The sequence below is a fragment of the Callithrix jacchus genome, chromosome X, assembly GCF_049354715.1.
Source record: "Callithrix jacchus isolate 240 chromosome X, calJac240_pri, whole genome shotgun sequence".
Taxonomy (NCBI): domain Eukaryota; kingdom Metazoa; phylum Chordata; class Mammalia; order Primates; family Cebidae; genus Callithrix; species Callithrix jacchus.
Window position 1 is genome coordinate 97,434,992 of NC_133524.1, and position 15,931 is coordinate 97,450,922.

Here is a 15,931-nt window from a genome sequence, read left to right on the forward strand (position 1 = left end):
TGGAGACAGGGTCTCACTCTGTTGCCCAGACTGGAGTACAGTGGAATGATCTTGGCTCACTGCGTCCTCTGCCTCCCAGGTTCAAGTGATTCTCCTGCTACAGCCTCCTGAGTAGCTGGGATGATAGGCACGTGCCACCACATCTGGCTAACTTTTGTATTTTTTGGTAGAGGTAGTGTTTCAGTGTGTTGTCCAGGCTGGTCTGGAATGCCTGGCCTCAAGTGATCCACCTGCCTCGGCCTCCCAAAGTGCTGGGATTACAGGCGTGAGCCACTGAGGCAGGCCAAGGAAAGCATTTTAAGACATTATCTTCTGGATGCTTAAACTTCAATACAGTCTCTGACTGTTATCTCTAGTTCTTTACAGCTCTCTTGCATTGTTATTTTCACTTTACCTGCCAGGTAACAGAAGTCTGTGAAGCTTTGGGTATGAAACAATAGGAAGTAATAGTGGCCATGCCTAACTGGAGCCTTCATGACCTGCCTACAGGCATTTATTGAATGAAAGATGGAAACACAGAACACATTTGTGCTTCTCCAATGTCAGGTCTTCTCTTAGTGCAGTTCAATGATTATTCTTTTTTTTATAGCCTTCTGTTTTAGCTCCATGGGCACAATTATTTTTTCTTAGTTCTCTGAAGGTATTAATGGTAATGTTTTTGTCCAATTTGAATTTTATTTCACATTAGTAGAAATTATGAAAAAGATGTACCTTTTCCCATGTTACAGCAAAACATTTCAATGGAATAAGAAAATTCTTACCGTAATAAAAGATCTTGCTGGGTGAGCACGGTGGCTCACGCCTGTAATCCCAGCACTTTGGGAGCCTGAGGCAGGTGGATCACAAGGTCAGGAGTTAGAGACCATCCTGGCCAATGTGGTGAAACCCTGTCTCTACTAAAAATACAAAAAATAGCTGGGCGTGGTTGTGGGCACCCGTAATCCCAGCTACTTGGGAGGCTGAGGCAGGACAATCGATTGAACCTAGGAGGTGGAGGTTGCGGTGATCTGAGATCGCTCCATTGTACTCCTGCCTGGGTTACAGGGCAAGACTTTTGTCTCAGAAAAAAAAAAAGATCTTGCTGATTAGTATTAGCTGAAACACAGTGTATGTTCAAGTTAAAAAATGATTTATTAGATGATTGTCTAAAAATCTAAAAGACACTAAATATATGATTTCATTACTAACACTCTATAAGTACATTACTAAGTTATTCCATTATCAATACCCATTTAAAAAGATGCATACATAACATTGTTTTGATTAGCTAAATTTTGATGAGTTTGGGCAAGTCCAATAATTTACCAAGAAGGCATAGCCATGTGCATGTGTAACCTAACATGCATGATAGTAACAGGCATAGTTAGTCCCTATGTGTAAGGAAATACACTGGATGTGTGAATTTCTTATACCTGCAAAGGCATATATCCCATCTATCCCCATCCATGCCCCATAACTCCCAATCTGTGAAGGAAACAAACCACAAAAATTGCCTTTCTGGTGGCAGGCATGAATAGTGGGAAGTGAGGCAGGCATGTTATTTTCCTACATACACTAGGCCCTGTCCAGAGCAATCTTTGGAACAAGAAGGGAGAATTAGGTGTTTGTTTTTTTTCCCTGACATTACCCTAGGCTTGTCAGTCAAGAGAATTAGGTCTTATCTTAAGGGTTGATGAGGATGGTTTCTGGGATTCTCTCTCTATCAGTCATGAGCCGTGTGTATGTACCTTGGGCTGTGATATTTTTCTGTTTCAAGCTTTGTCTCTGTTTTCTCATAGTTTGTGTTTTTAGTTTGTTTGGTCTGTCTTTAATGGTACTTTTTATTTTGTTTTTCTTTTTTTTAACGTATATTTTTTCTAATGGTACTTTTTAAATTTAAATTTTATTTTAATTTTTTTAAGAGACAGGGGTCTCACTTTGTCACCCAGACTGGAGTGCAGTGGCATGATCATGGCTCACTGCTCACTCCCGCCTCAGCCTCCAGAGTAGCTGGGACTACAGGCATGCACCACCATGCCTGGCTGATTTTTAAATTTTTTGTAGAGACAGGGTCTCTCTATGTCACCCGTGCTGGCCTTGAACTCTTGGGCTCAAGCACTCCATCCACCTTGACCTCCCAAAGTGTTGGGATTACAGGTGTGAGCCACTGCACCTGGCCTGTCTTTCCTGGTAGTTTTTCTCAAATGCTTGGTGAAGGTTATTTGTTCATATTTAAAACTAAAGTAGTAACACGATGATTGGAAACTTGTGTGCATGAGCAGGAGTTGTTCACTGTAGGATCTTGATGTTTCATTGAGGATTCTCCCAGATGACTATGTCAATTTTCTCAGCAGAATTCTCCTGTTTCCTATCTTATGGGGTTGCATAGTTGCACATAATCAGCTCTGTGTGTGTGTGTGTGTGTGTGTGTATTTATAATATGAGGAATTGGCTCATTTAATTATGGTGGTTGGTAATTCCAAAACCTACAGGATGGGCCAGCAGACTGGAGATCCAGGAGAGCCAATGTTCCAGTTTGAGTTCAGTGGCAGTCTACTATAGAACCAGAAAGATCTGCTGTTGCAGATAAAGTCTGAAGGCAGTCTGTTGGACATTTTCTTCATATTTAAGGGCCTCTTCTATTCAGGCCTTCAACTGATTGGATGAGACCTATCCACATTACAGAGGATAGTCAATTTGCTTTACTCAAAGTCTGCTGATTTAAATGTTAATCATATCCAAAAATCCCTCACAGAAACACCCAGAATAATGTTTGTCCAAATATCTGCGCAGCCTGTGGACCAACCAAATCAACACTTAAAATTAACCATCTGAAATGGTTTGGCTGTGTCTCTACCCAAATCTCATCTTGAATTATAATTCCCATAATCCCCACATGTCATGGGGAGGGACCTGATGGGAGGTAATTGAATCATGGGGGCAGTTTCCTCCATGCTATTCTTGTGATAGTGAGGGGCTTCCGGCTTTTCTCTGCTCTCATTCTTTTCCTTCCTGCTATCATGTGAAGAAGGATGTGTTTGCTTCCCCTTCCATTATGATTGTAAGTTTCCTGAGGCCTCCCTAGCCATGCAGAACTGTGAGTCAGTTAAACCTCTTTCCTTTATAAATTACCCAGTCTCGGGCAGTTCTTTATAGCAGTGTTAGAGTGGGCTAATACATCATCATGGGGTGTAAACTTGGCTACTGGCACTCTGAGACCTAAGCAGTAGAAGGGGGTGAGAAATTGTCTTGTTATCCTCCCGTGGCTATGCCTGGTTGTATCTGAGTCCAGCTTCATTTTGAGAGAGTAAAACCTAATGTCTTGCCAGTATAGTGAAGGAATTTGGGGTTCTAACTGCTTCTTATGTAGCCTTTCATGCAGTATTCCAGTTTTCTGTTCCTCTGGCATCCTCACTTTTTAGAGATATCTGGTCCCTCAAATCTTGATCCTTTCTGGGAGTTGTCAAACATGAATCTGATTTTTTTGAGGCTTTTTCTGTTGATACCTTATATTTTATTTTATCTGTTCTGCTGACTTGGTTACTATTTGCCCATCTTCATTCTAGGTTCCAAAATCTTGTTTAGGTTTTTCATTTGCTGTTGTCTCTTCTCTTGTTCTCTTTGAACTTATGCTTTGCTTTATCCCCTTTTTATTCTTTCTCTCTCTCTCTTTCTCTCTTTCTTTCTTTTTCTTTCTTTTCTTTCTTTCTTTGAAATGGAGTCTCACTCCATCACCCAAGCTGGAGTGCAGTGATGTAATCTCAGCTCAGTGTGACCTCTGCCTCCCAGGTTCAAGCCATTCTCCTGCCTCAGCCTCCTGAGTAGCAGGGACTGCAGGTGTGCACCACCATGCCCAGCCTAATTTTTGTATTTTTAGTAGAGTCAGGAATTCACCATGTTGGCCAGGCTGGTCTCAAACTCCAGGCTGGTCTCAACCTCCTGACCTCAAGTGATCCACCCACTTCGGCCTTCCAAATTGCTGGGATCACAGGTGTGAGCTACCATGCCTAGCCACCTTTTTCATCCTTTTACTGTCTTTTAAATGGGGCTTTAGGAGAACCCAGAATTAATTATGTCTTCAATATGCCATTTTTAACTGGAAATCTCCCCCGCCCCTTTTTTAGCATTAACTTTTTAACAATAAAAATAGTTATAATTAACTAGACTATACGTTATAAAGGCCTCAGCACTACCAAGTATTCTATAAAAAGCATTCTGGCTCAAAACAAACACTCTGATACCCATGGATAATGGGTGTACAGAGGTTAGAAGATATTTTCAATGTAGATAAACTGGATCAATTTAATTTTGTTTTAATAAATTTAACTTCAAGGAGCTGTTATAAAATAGAAATATTAGGCTGGGCACAGTGGCTCACGCCTGTAATCCCAGCACTTTGGGAGGCCGAGGCAGGCGGATCACAAGATCAAGAGATCAAGACCATCTTGGCCAACATGGTGAAACCCCGTCTCTACTAAAAATACAAAAGTTAGCTGGGTGTGGTGGCATGCGCCTGTAGTACCAGGTACTCAGGAGGCTGAGGCAGGAGAATTGTTTGAACCCGGGAGGTGGAGGTTGCAGTGAGCCGAGATTGCACCACTGCACTCCAGCCTGGTACCTGGCGATGGAGCAAGACTCTGTCTAAAAAAAAAAAAAAAAAAAGGTTGTATTTCTAAGCCTCATTTGCTGCCTTACTTTTTACAGTATTTGATTCAATGAAATTTTAGTATAATAAAACAATTCAGTTACTTTCTTACAATTCATTTTAGTGGTATTCTTTCTCCGGATAGCCAGATGTATAAAACAGGTTTGTAGCAGTAATGACTTCTTTCATTGTGAAATTACTGTTTTTGTTAAGACGTAAGACTTGTTTCAGTTATACCAAAGCTGCTTGATTATGGCATAATTTCCTAGATGATTTTCCAAGAATTATGATAATCAGGTATTAGCTTTTCTTTTGGTCCTATCCCTTTGATGTCTAAATCAAGGACAAGTTAACTTTGAGTCCTGAGTATGATACTAGTGAAAATAAGCTATGCTATGCTAGTAAGTATAACTGGTAAGCCTAAAGTATAGGAAGAGAAAAGAAAAGAGAAAACAGAAGGTAGAAGTAAAGTCAAAAAAGGTCTTAAGCGAGAAGATCACAGTTCGGAGAGGGTTGTTTTATGGTGGTTGACTTGAATGCCTGGCTACTCATTTTTTGATTTTCGATAGCATCTTTCCGTAGATATATCTCGTAGTGAAATTATGGTCTGAATATACTTTTTTCCTTCTTATTGGTATTTGTTTCCTCAGTTTCTTAATAGCCACAGAATTGAAAATGAAAAACTTATTTTTATTTCAGGGAATGCAGCCTCATCTCCAGGCTTTGTTGTCTCTGTATAAGTTCTTTGCTCCTGCTCTGATTTCTGTATCTTTGCCTGTAAGGAAGAAGGTAAGCGATTAAGGAGAGAGAAATCATACTGAGATTGAAATATGTTATTTTTGGTAAGGTTAACTTACAGATTTCAACTGAAATGTTTACAGCCTACTATTTTACTTTCTAGTATTGTGATACTATTTTGGGGAAGTTTTTTTAGGGATTGGCATTTTGTATTAATCCTATTTAGTGTATTTAATAGATTGCTGATGAGAAAAAAAACTTTAAATGTATTTGTCTGGGTGTAAAGATTTCATAATGTATTTTCAATTAATAAGAGTTTTAGACTTTATGTTGCTCCAATTTATGAGTGCCTACTCTCTTGTACTTTATATCCAAATTTATAGATCTATTTTAAGAATTCAGAGAATCTATGGAAGACGGCTCTGCTTGCCATGAAGCAAAGAAACCAGGGACCTTCTCCAGAACCTCTGAAATTGATGTTAGGTACAGCTAATGTTCGTCCTCTAAAAAGAGTAAGTATCTAAAGCCCAAACAACTTGCATGGCTTTCTTTTATTAAATCCAAATAATAGCCGTTCATATCTTAGAGGAGATTATAGATATTTAAATACATGTCAGTTACCCAGGATTTTGTGTAAACCATATTCAGATTCCTTTAATTGAAACACCTTAACAACTGCTTTTATATTTATGGTTTGTAGTCTGTTTAGTCCATCAATAGATTGTTTTATTTTCTTTCTTTAGAAGTGGAATTCTCTCTCAGTTATACCAGTGCTCAATTCCAGTAGCTGCACTAAAGAATGTGGAAAAAAAGAGATGAGTCTTTCTGATTGTCTGAGTAGAAGTAGATCATTTCCACTAGAACAGCTTCAAAGCTTCCCCCAACTTTTACAGAACATCCATTGCTTAGAGGTATGTGACTGGACTATATGCTTCTTTGCATTTTTCTATTTGAACTTCATGGCCCTTTTTTTTTTCTGTTTTTTTGAGACAGGGTCTTATTCTGTCACACAGGCAGTGGTATAATCATGGCTCACTGCTGCCTTCAACTCCTGGGCTTATGTGATCCTCCCATCTCAGCCTTCCAAGTAGCTGGGATTATAGATGTGCATCACCACGCCTGGCTAATTTTTTTAAAAAAATTATATCAGGCTGGGCGCAGTGGCTCATGCCAGTTATCCCAGCATTTTGGGAGACTGAGGTGGGCGGGTCACCTGAGGTCAGGAGTTCAAGACCAGCTTGACCAACATGCTGAAACCCCGTCTTTAAAAAACAGAAAAAAAAATACAAAAATTATCTGGGTGCGGTGGTGCGTGCCTATAGTCCCAGCTACTCTGGAGGCTGAGGCATGAGAATCGTTTGAACCTGGGAGACAGAGGTTGCAGTGAGCCAAGATTGTGCCACTGCTCTCCCACCTGGGTGACAGAGCGAGACTCGGTTTTAAAAAAATTATTTAAGCCGGACGTGGTGGCTCATGCCTGTAATCCCAGCACTTTGGGAGGCCAAGGCAGGGGGATCATGAGGTCAAGAGATTGAGACCATCCTGGCTAACATAGTGAAACCCCGTCTCTACTAAAATACAAAAGTTAGCTGGGCATGGTGGCACGTGCCTGTAGTCCCAGCTATTCGGGAGGCTGAGGCAGGATAATTACTTGAACTCAGGAGGTTGCAGTGAGCTGAGGTCACACCACTGCACTCCAGCCTGGCATATGGCAACAGAGCAAGACTCTGTCTCAAAATAAAAAAATTATTTAAAAAATATGTTGCCCAGGCTGGTCTCAAACTCCTGGGCTCAAGTGATCTTCCTGCCTTGGCCTCCCAGAGTGTTGGGATTATAGACATGAGCCATCATGCTAAGCCTGTTTTTGTTATATATTTTCTGTATGATGATTCCCTTATCCACTTTTCAGATACTTAATTGTTGATCGATTGTTCTGTCATTGCAGCTGCCTTCTCAGATGGGCTCAGTGCTAAACAGCTCTCTGCTGCTTCACTATATTAATTGTGTCAGAGATGAGCCCGTCTTGCTGAGGTTTTATTACTGGTTGAGTCAAACATTACAAGAAGGTAAGAATTGAGTGAGGATGGAACAAGATAGTTTACAAATGGGTTTCTTTTATGAGGGTGCCAAATCCTAGACAAGAGGAGCCTTCATATGTCGTAATTATGTCTCTGGTAATCATATATTTAAAGCATGAATGTTTTATGTTGTTGTAATTTTAAGACAGTAAGAAGGGAGACAGATTTTGTTAAGGAAACACTGCTGGATGGCCACCAAAACTCAATGGGGTGTTCTACTTTGGTGACTATTGTAATCCAAGAATTCTTCATCTTCATATGTCCAGAACCTTGCTGTTAAGCCCCCAGAGTCTTCCCATTAATGGTAATGAAACTCAGAGGAAACTAATGTATAAGCCAGAATGTCAGCTTATTATAAGATTAATTATTTCTGGTATGCAAAATGGTCATATTTGCCAACTAGAATATTCCCTCTGTGCTATCAGCATATATGGGAGCCAAATTTGTCATTAGAAGGTTTCTTAATTATAGAATTAAAGGAAAGGGCAGTGAGAAGTGTTTCATCCAGGCCAGAGTAAAGCCTGAGCATTCATTCCTCCAATGGTGGGGGATGGTGGGGAGGAGAGGGTATATTTCTCTGGACATGGTATTTCTTTTGACCAAATTGTTTCTTTACAGGATAAGCAACTCCTGACTCTTCTGATGGTTAAAGTTGCTTTTAGTTGGTTCCAGGCCAATTCTCCTTCTTGTACTCTGAATCTTTTAAATGGAATATGATACAGTTTATTAAATTTCCACTTACTAAATTTCTATCACTCTTACATTATACCCAGCCTACCCTAACTGAAGTTTAGGGTATTCTAAAACTTTCAATTCAGATGTTTATACTTTCTTGGATTACTATGTGATATAAAGCTTACCATATTCATTATACGTGAATTTTCTCCATTTATTTTTTTTCACTGTAAACTTTTCCCTGTATTACCAAATTGTTGAGGAACATCTCACTATCACCTCCATGTATCTGTTCTAGTCTACATCATGAGTTAGCTAGGATGTATGAAACTTAATGGCTTTTTTACTTTGTCACTTATTTGTTACTTTAGTCATAATTATTTTTGTGTACTTTTTTACTGTGGTACAACTACATGCTTATATTTACTGTTTTTGCTCTAGAATGTATTTGGTACAAGGTGAATAATTATGAACATGGAAGAGAATTTACCAATTTCCTGGATACTATCATCAGGGCAGAGTGCTTCTTACAAGTAAGATTTTACTTGCTTCTTCCACACTCCATCACTCTTTACTAAAGTTTATTTAGATATCCGTTGAAAACCTTTTCTTGGCTGGGTGCAGTGGCTCATGCCTGTAATCATAGCACTTCAGCGGCTGGGGTGGGTGGATCGCTTGAGCCCAGGAGTTCAAGACTAGCTTGGGCAACATGGCAAAACCCCATCTCTATAAAGAATACAAAAATTAGCCAGGTGTGGTGGCATGCATCTGTAGTCCCAGCTACTCAGGAGGATGAGGTAGGAGGATCACTTGAGCACAGGAGGTCGAGGTTGCAGTGAGCCATAATTGTGCCACTGCACTGCAGCCTGGGTGACAGAGTGAGATCCTGTTTCAAAAACAAACAAACAAAAAACCCCTTTTTTTAGTACCTGATATCTTTTGTAAACAATATTTGTTCATTTTGTAACTCATTATAAATAGAGCTGAGTTGGACATTTATCTTTGCACCGTTGGATTTCAAGAAAGAATATGTTATATTATGCAAATAAAAGGGAAAAGCCTGTAATTAGAGAACAAACTAAAGATGTAATTAAATATATTCAGTTAATTGAATTAGCCAGTAATGAAATTTCACAGGGTCACTACTTATATTCTTTTTTCCTTTTTTTTTTTAATAAAGAGATAGGGTGTCATCATGTTGGACAGGCTGGTCTCAAACTCCTGATCTCAGGTGATCCACCTATCTTGGCCTCCCAAAGTGCTGGGATTACAGGCATGAGCCACTGTGCCCGGCCTTCACTACTTATGTTCTTATAATCAACATTTTTTGAGCATCAAATATGTTCCAGCCAATGGACAATTTGGTCTGGGTAACCCTGAGTTGTATTTTAAGCTGCAGCTTAGGTATTAGCACCTTCATTTGTCAAGAAGCCTTCATTTATTGCCCCAATGTGGGTTAGCGTCTTGTTCTGTGTTCCCATGGCTCCCTGTGCTTACCTCTATCGTGACACTTTTAGCACCCATTTTTCCACACATTATGAGCTCCCAGCAGGCAGAAACTATCTAACTTTTCTTCATGGATAGATGTTCAGCTTGATTGATAAATGTTTGTGGAATAATTCTTTGTTTTTTTTTTTGAGACAAGGTCTCGTTCTGTTGCCCAAGCTAGAGTGCACTGGCACAATCATGGCTTACTGTAGCCTGATTCTCCCCCTTTGGTCTAGTAGCTAGAAATACAGGTGTGCACCACCACTCCTGGCTAGTTTTTTTTTTTTCATTTTTTCATAAAAATGGGGGTTTGCCACATTGTCCAGGCTGGTCTCGAACTCCTGGGCTTAAACATTCCTTCTGCCTTGGCCACCCAAAGTGCTAGGATTACAGGTGTGAGCCACCACACCCAGCCCAAGTTTTAGGGATTTGGTGTGAAACCATTTAATTGGAAGTTGGGTATCCACGATGGTAGTGAGGATAACAATTTAGGTTGATGTTTATGTTTCCTACATGGGAAGATGGATGGCACTCACTGAGAAAAGGAATATAGGAGGAGCAGGCTTGGAAGGAAAGATGTTTCAAAACTTAAGAGATGCCTATGGGACATCAAAGCGGTCATATCTAGTATGCAGTAAAATAATGAGTCTAGACCTCAGGAATGAGATTTGGGCTAGAGATACAGATGTAGGACCCCTCATGTTAAAAGTGGTGGTTTTAGCTGTGATATGGATGTCATTGTCCAGATAATTCATGTCATGAAATGAAGGTCTTAGGATAGAGTCCTGGTGCATGTTACTATGTAAGGTTTAGGTGACAAAGGAAAAAAAAAGGGAATTCCCAGATCCTCACTCTGGTGGAAATATAAGCAACCTAGACATTAAGCCTCTAAAGATGGAGCTGCTCAGAGTAGGGATTTGGTCTATGACCTCCAATGAACTTCTAGCCTGGTTACATAATAACATTGTATACATTTTATTGACTGTTCAAATTACTGTGTGTACCCCAAGATAATAAATTTTATTTTTAAAAATTCTATAACTGTTAATCTTCTTTCCAACTGATGAAGTTTTATAGCATTTGAGAAGTATTTGATAAAAATGGTAATGTATGCAAATACTGATCTTCTCATCCTTTTTCTGAGGAAGTCTGGCACCTAACCTAAGGCTTTTAATATATTGATGACAAAAAATTAGTCTAAGAGTGAAGCAACTATAGCATAAAATAAACTGGTTGTTTAGAGCGTAATTTTATGACTGAAGAGCTCCATATAGGGATTTACTATTCACTTGTGTTACAGGAGGGATTTTATTCTTGTGAAGCTTTCCTGTATAAGAGCCTTCCTCTCTGGGATGGCCTCTGTTGTCGGTCACAGTTCCTTCAGCTTGTGAGCTGGATTCCTTTTAGCAGCTTCTCTGGTATGTATCATGAAAATTTGGAGTCATTTAATTCAATGTGCTATGATTGAAAATATTTTGAATAATTTTTTTTTTGATTCCCAGAGGTGAAACCACTTCTTTTTGACCGTCTAGCACAGCTCTTCTTTACATCAACCATTTATTTTAAGGTAACAAAAACTTGCCTTGCTTAGATTCCATAGGATGTATTATTCTATTGCTAGTAGTACACAATTGCAAACTGATATTACAGCAATGGTTTTATAACAGGATTTTCTTGGACCTGGGCGTTGAGGTGCTGCATCACTCAACTCAAAGTTAATGCATAGAATGTTCCTTTTTAAAGGCTGTGTTGCATATACTTTTCCTGAGAGAAACGAGAGAATTGCAAAATAGTGTTTCCACTTGTAGCAAATAACATAGTGAACAAACAAGTGGCAAATGCATACTAATAAAAACAAACAGAAATAGTTTGATTGTTGTGGTTTATGTTTTTGTAGATACATTTATTCATTTTATAAATATATTTTGAGCACCTACTATATATCCTCTTGACACTGGGAATACAGTCGTGATCAAAGCAAACAAAACTTCCCATAACATTCATATTTTATATTTATAATAATAGTTGTTTTCTGCTAATAAAATTGTTCCAACCTTCATATATAATATATTACTATTATGGGGTGGTCTCCAAGAAGACCAATATGGCTTCCAGAAGTTCTACCTGAATGAGTTTGAGAGCCACCTTCTTTTTTTTTTTGTTTTGTTTTGTTTTTAGACGGAGTCTCACTCTGTTGCCTGGCTGGAGTGCAGTGGCGCGATCTTGGCTCAATGCAACCAACCTCTACCTCCCAGGTTCAAGTGATTCTCCTCGTCTCAGCCTCCCTAGTAGCTGGGACTACAGGTGCATACCACCACGCCTAGCTGTTTTGTATTTTTTTTCCAATCTACCTCAAACTTCAAAGTTTTGTATTTTTAGTAGAGACAAGATTTCACCATGTTGGCCAGGATGGTCTCAAACTCTTGACTTTGTGATCCTCCTGCCTCAGCCTCCCAAAGTGCTGGGATTACAGGTGTGAGCCACTGTGCCTGGATGAGAGCCACTTTCTTATAGAATTCCTATCCTAAAAGAGGGACAATTAAGTAATGTTTCTTTTGTAACTTTTTTTTTTTTTTACCTTAAATCACTTCCTGTTGACCACATTGACAGGAAACACGTTGTTCTGGTTAGTGTTTGTCATAATTGAATGGCACTTGATTAATTTCTATCATATTAACTTGGATTTGAGGTCTATTTATGTTAATTGTAATTTATATATCCTGACCAATATCATCATTCACATGGCATCCACACCAGTTTTCCCAGCTAATAAATTTTCAGAGACTTAAGTTTGAATTTTTTTTTGCAATTCTCTCTCAATCTTCTAATTGGGTTATTTGTTTCTTTTCTTATTTTTCCATGCTAAAGAGCTGTTTAAACATTAGGCTGGACCATAGGAAATTGCCATTTTTTGTAGGTCAAAGATGGTTAATGATTGGCAATTTGCTGTGGTTCAATCTAATATGCATATACACATTCATACACACGTATATTTGAGAGGGAGGGGGTGGAGAGAGGAAGGAAGCAAGGAAGGGAGCAGACCATAGGCTAAGTACAGAACTCAGAGGAATGAACACAGTATTTAATTCTCAAGCCAAGGAGGAGGACAGTCTGAAGGAATCTTAAGAAGAAATTGCCAGAGGTATAAAAAGAACCAGGAGAATAATAGTTCCAAGGAAACAAAGGGAATATAGAATATCAAAAAGGAATGAAGGAGTAATGTTGCCAAGTATCCCAGGAAGGTCCAGAAAGATAAGGACAAAAAAGTTTCTTTTAGAATTGACAATACAGAGGTTTTGGCTTCCTTTGTGAGTAGTTCCAGTGGAGTGTGGAGGTAGAAGTCAGATTGTGTGGGTTGAGGAGTAAGTGAAAAGTCAAGACAGTGAGTATAGAATATGTTTAAAAATCTTTGACCAAAAAAAAAAGTTGTGGAGAGGAGCTATAGGGGGCTGTGAACCAGGGGAAGTTGTTTGTTGCCTCTAAAATGAGATAAATATGAGTGTGTTTATAGATGGAGTTGAAGGAGCCAGTGGAGAAGAGGGAGAAGTTGAAAATGGAGAAAAGATTGGGGATAATCGATGGTACAAGGTTCCAGAAGAAATATGAAGGTATTGGGTTAAAACTAGGTAGGGAGATTTGCTTGAATGGGTAGTTAGGAATTGGGAGGCACCATTTATCCTCTGAGACTGGGGAGAGGATGCACAGATAGTGGTAGATATATTTGTAAAGTTAGAAGAAAGAGCAAGACCTTGAAGTACTTTGTGCCTAAGAATGTTAAATTTCTCTAAATGAGAAGCATGCTTGACAGAGTAGAAGGTCACTCCAGGAGGGCAGTAGCTATTTAAAACAAGCAGTGAGTATAAAGAGCTGGTTAAAGACAAGTAAAAGAATTACTGAGCGTCATTAAGGACCCAGCAGAAGTTGGCAATCATAAATTTGGAATGGTGCCAATCTTTGCAGTTTTGTGTTTTTCTTCCATTTAGATATTGGAGAAGAGAAAGCCAATTATGAGATTGAATCAGTTTGGGTTTTGCTGGTTGAATGGAGTACAAGAGAGTTGTGATCAGCTGTGGTCTAGTCTAGACAGGAAAATAAGGCCAGGAGAAAGCTAATAAACCTGAAAAAGAAGGTTAAAAATTAAGAAATTGGCCAGGTGCGGTGGCTCACGCTTGTAATTCCCAGCATTTTGGGAGACCAACACAGGTGGATCATTTGAGGTCAGGGGTTCGATACCAGCCTGGCCAACATGGTGAAGCCCCATCTGTACTAAAAATATAAAAATTAGCCAGGTGTGGTGGTGTACGCCTGTAATCCCAGCTACTCGGGAGGCTGAGGCAGGAGAATCACTTGAACCCAGGAGGTGGAGGTTGTAGTGAGCCGAGATTGCACCATTGCACTCCAGTCTGGCTGATAGAACAAGACTCCGTCTCAAAAAAAGGAATTAAGGGATTGAGTATCTCTGATGCTGAGAAACAAGAGTAACTATATTGGAGTTGAGTCTGTAAGAAAGCTGGAATAGGAAGTTATAATAAAGAAAAAATAATAAAATTTTGTGTGGTTCAGTTCAGGTTATGACACAATAGTATGGCTGTGGGAGTAGGTAACTAAGGTGGAATGAAGGTGAAGGTTATTTGATTCAAAGTCAATGAACTGTGAAGCTGAAATGTTGGGGAGATCATTTGCATGGACACTGGTGTAACTGAGGTGTTGATGGCAGGATATGATGCAGAGTTCTAACGTCCTCAATGAATCTTGATGAGTTTCCAAGTGATAGACAGCAAAGATATGAGAAGATAAAAAAAAATAGAGGGTAGTGTAGCTAGATAGTATGAACAAAGGAGAAAGGGTTTCATGAGGAAGGAGGAATAATGGTTTAGAAATAGGGTTGAAGAGAGCTTTTATGCTGTGTTCAGAAAAGCAAGGGATAGTCAAACTCATGAGAAAAACTGTAACAAAATGCAACCAGAAATAGTGTCTTTGATCTTAGCCTAACAAATTCAGCTTTTAGCAGTAGTTTGGCTAATGAGGTTCTTTCTGTAGCTCACAGATTATTTGTAAACGTACTTAAACAAGGCAATTTTTTTTTTTTGAGATGGAGTCTTACTCTGTCGCCAGGCTGGAGTGCAGTGGCGCAATCTCGGCTCACTGCAACCTCCACCTGGGTTCAAGCAATTCTTCCGCCTCAGCCTCCTGAGTAGCTGGGACCATAGGCACGTGCCACCACGCCCGGCTAATTTTTGTATTTTTAGTAGAGATGGGGTTTCACCATGGCCAGGGTGGTCTCAATCTCTTGACCTTGTGATCTGCCCGCCTCGGCCTCCCAAAGTGCTGGGATTACAGGAATGAGCCACCGCACCCAGCAAACAAGGCAGTTTTTTTCCTGTGGCACCTGATTAAATATAAGATCCATTTGATTTCTGTATATTATCCTTTCTTCTTTTTAAGATGGAGCCTCGCTGTGTCACCCAAGCTGGAGTGCAGTGGCATGATCTCAGCTCACTGCAACCTCAGCCTAGCAGGTTCAAGTGATTCTCCTGCCTCTGTCTCCTGAGTAGCTGGGATTACAAATGCCTGCTACCATGCCTGGCTAATTTTTTGTAGTTTTTAGTAGAGATGGTGTTTTGCCATGTTGTCCAGGCTGGTCACGAACTCCTGACCTGAGGTGATCCACCCACCTCAGCCTCCCAGAGTGCTGGGATTACAAGTGTGAGCCACTGCGCCTGGTCTGTATGTTATCTATTAAATTAAATCTGATTTCCTTCTTAAAGTAGGATTGATTTTTGATTTTATATTTACCTTCTCAAAGAAGGGGCTTATATTCTGTTCCACATTAGCAGTGGGAAGCTTGGTATAGGGCAGTGCTTACACCTAGTTGTTAAGGTGGGATATGGAAATGTATTCAGAGGAAGCAGTGACCTGGTTTGTTGGTGAAGGAGAGCTAGGATATGATTAAGGTAAGAAGACAGAGAAATCATACTTTGTAGAATATGAAGGTGTATGTTTAGGTTACTACAGAACAGAGGTTCTGGATACTGCAATTGAGAGGTTTGGAAAGGACAGGATCAATGAAAGGGGACAAGCATAGAGACAGGGAAAAAAGTGACTAAAGGGGGTTACATATTGGGAAGTGACTAAGGGTAACAGGAATGTGAAATATGGTAGAATTAGTTAAACATCAGTTTCCGAGGCCTGTAGTAGCTAGTTATTGCCTTATTGTATAGCTTGATTACCCAGCTTAGTCTAATACTTGAATAGTATTTTTAAAGTCTATTAAAATATTTTCACATTTTCAGTGTGTTTTGTTTGGTCCTGGTCAGTTATTCCTATC

At 39.6% G+C, this 15,931-nt stretch overlaps 1 protein-coding gene across 5 annotated transcripts in view; it reads left to right on the plus strand.

The window, feature by feature from the left end:
- CENPI (centromere protein I) overlaps positions 1 to 15,931 on the plus strand; it is a 75,820-nt gene that overhangs the window by 23,509 nt on the left and 36,380 nt on the right. For all 5 annotated transcript variants that reach the window (XM_035288631.3, XM_054250868.2, XM_008989602.5 and 2 more), the window contains 7 exons: positions 5,324 to 5,413; positions 5,746 to 5,874; positions 6,106 to 6,273; positions 7,308 to 7,428; positions 8,557 to 8,648; positions 10,904 to 11,021; positions 11,106 to 11,170. In XM_035288631.3, the coding sequence (XP_035144522.1) occupies positions 5,324 to 5,413; positions 5,746 to 5,874; positions 6,106 to 6,273; positions 7,308 to 7,428; positions 8,557 to 8,648; positions 10,904 to 11,021; positions 11,106 to 11,170 (783 nt within the window). The remainder of the gene's footprint in view (positions 1 to 5,323; positions 5,414 to 5,745; positions 5,875 to 6,105; positions 6,274 to 7,307; positions 7,429 to 8,556; positions 8,649 to 10,903; positions 11,022 to 11,105; positions 11,171 to 15,931) is intronic.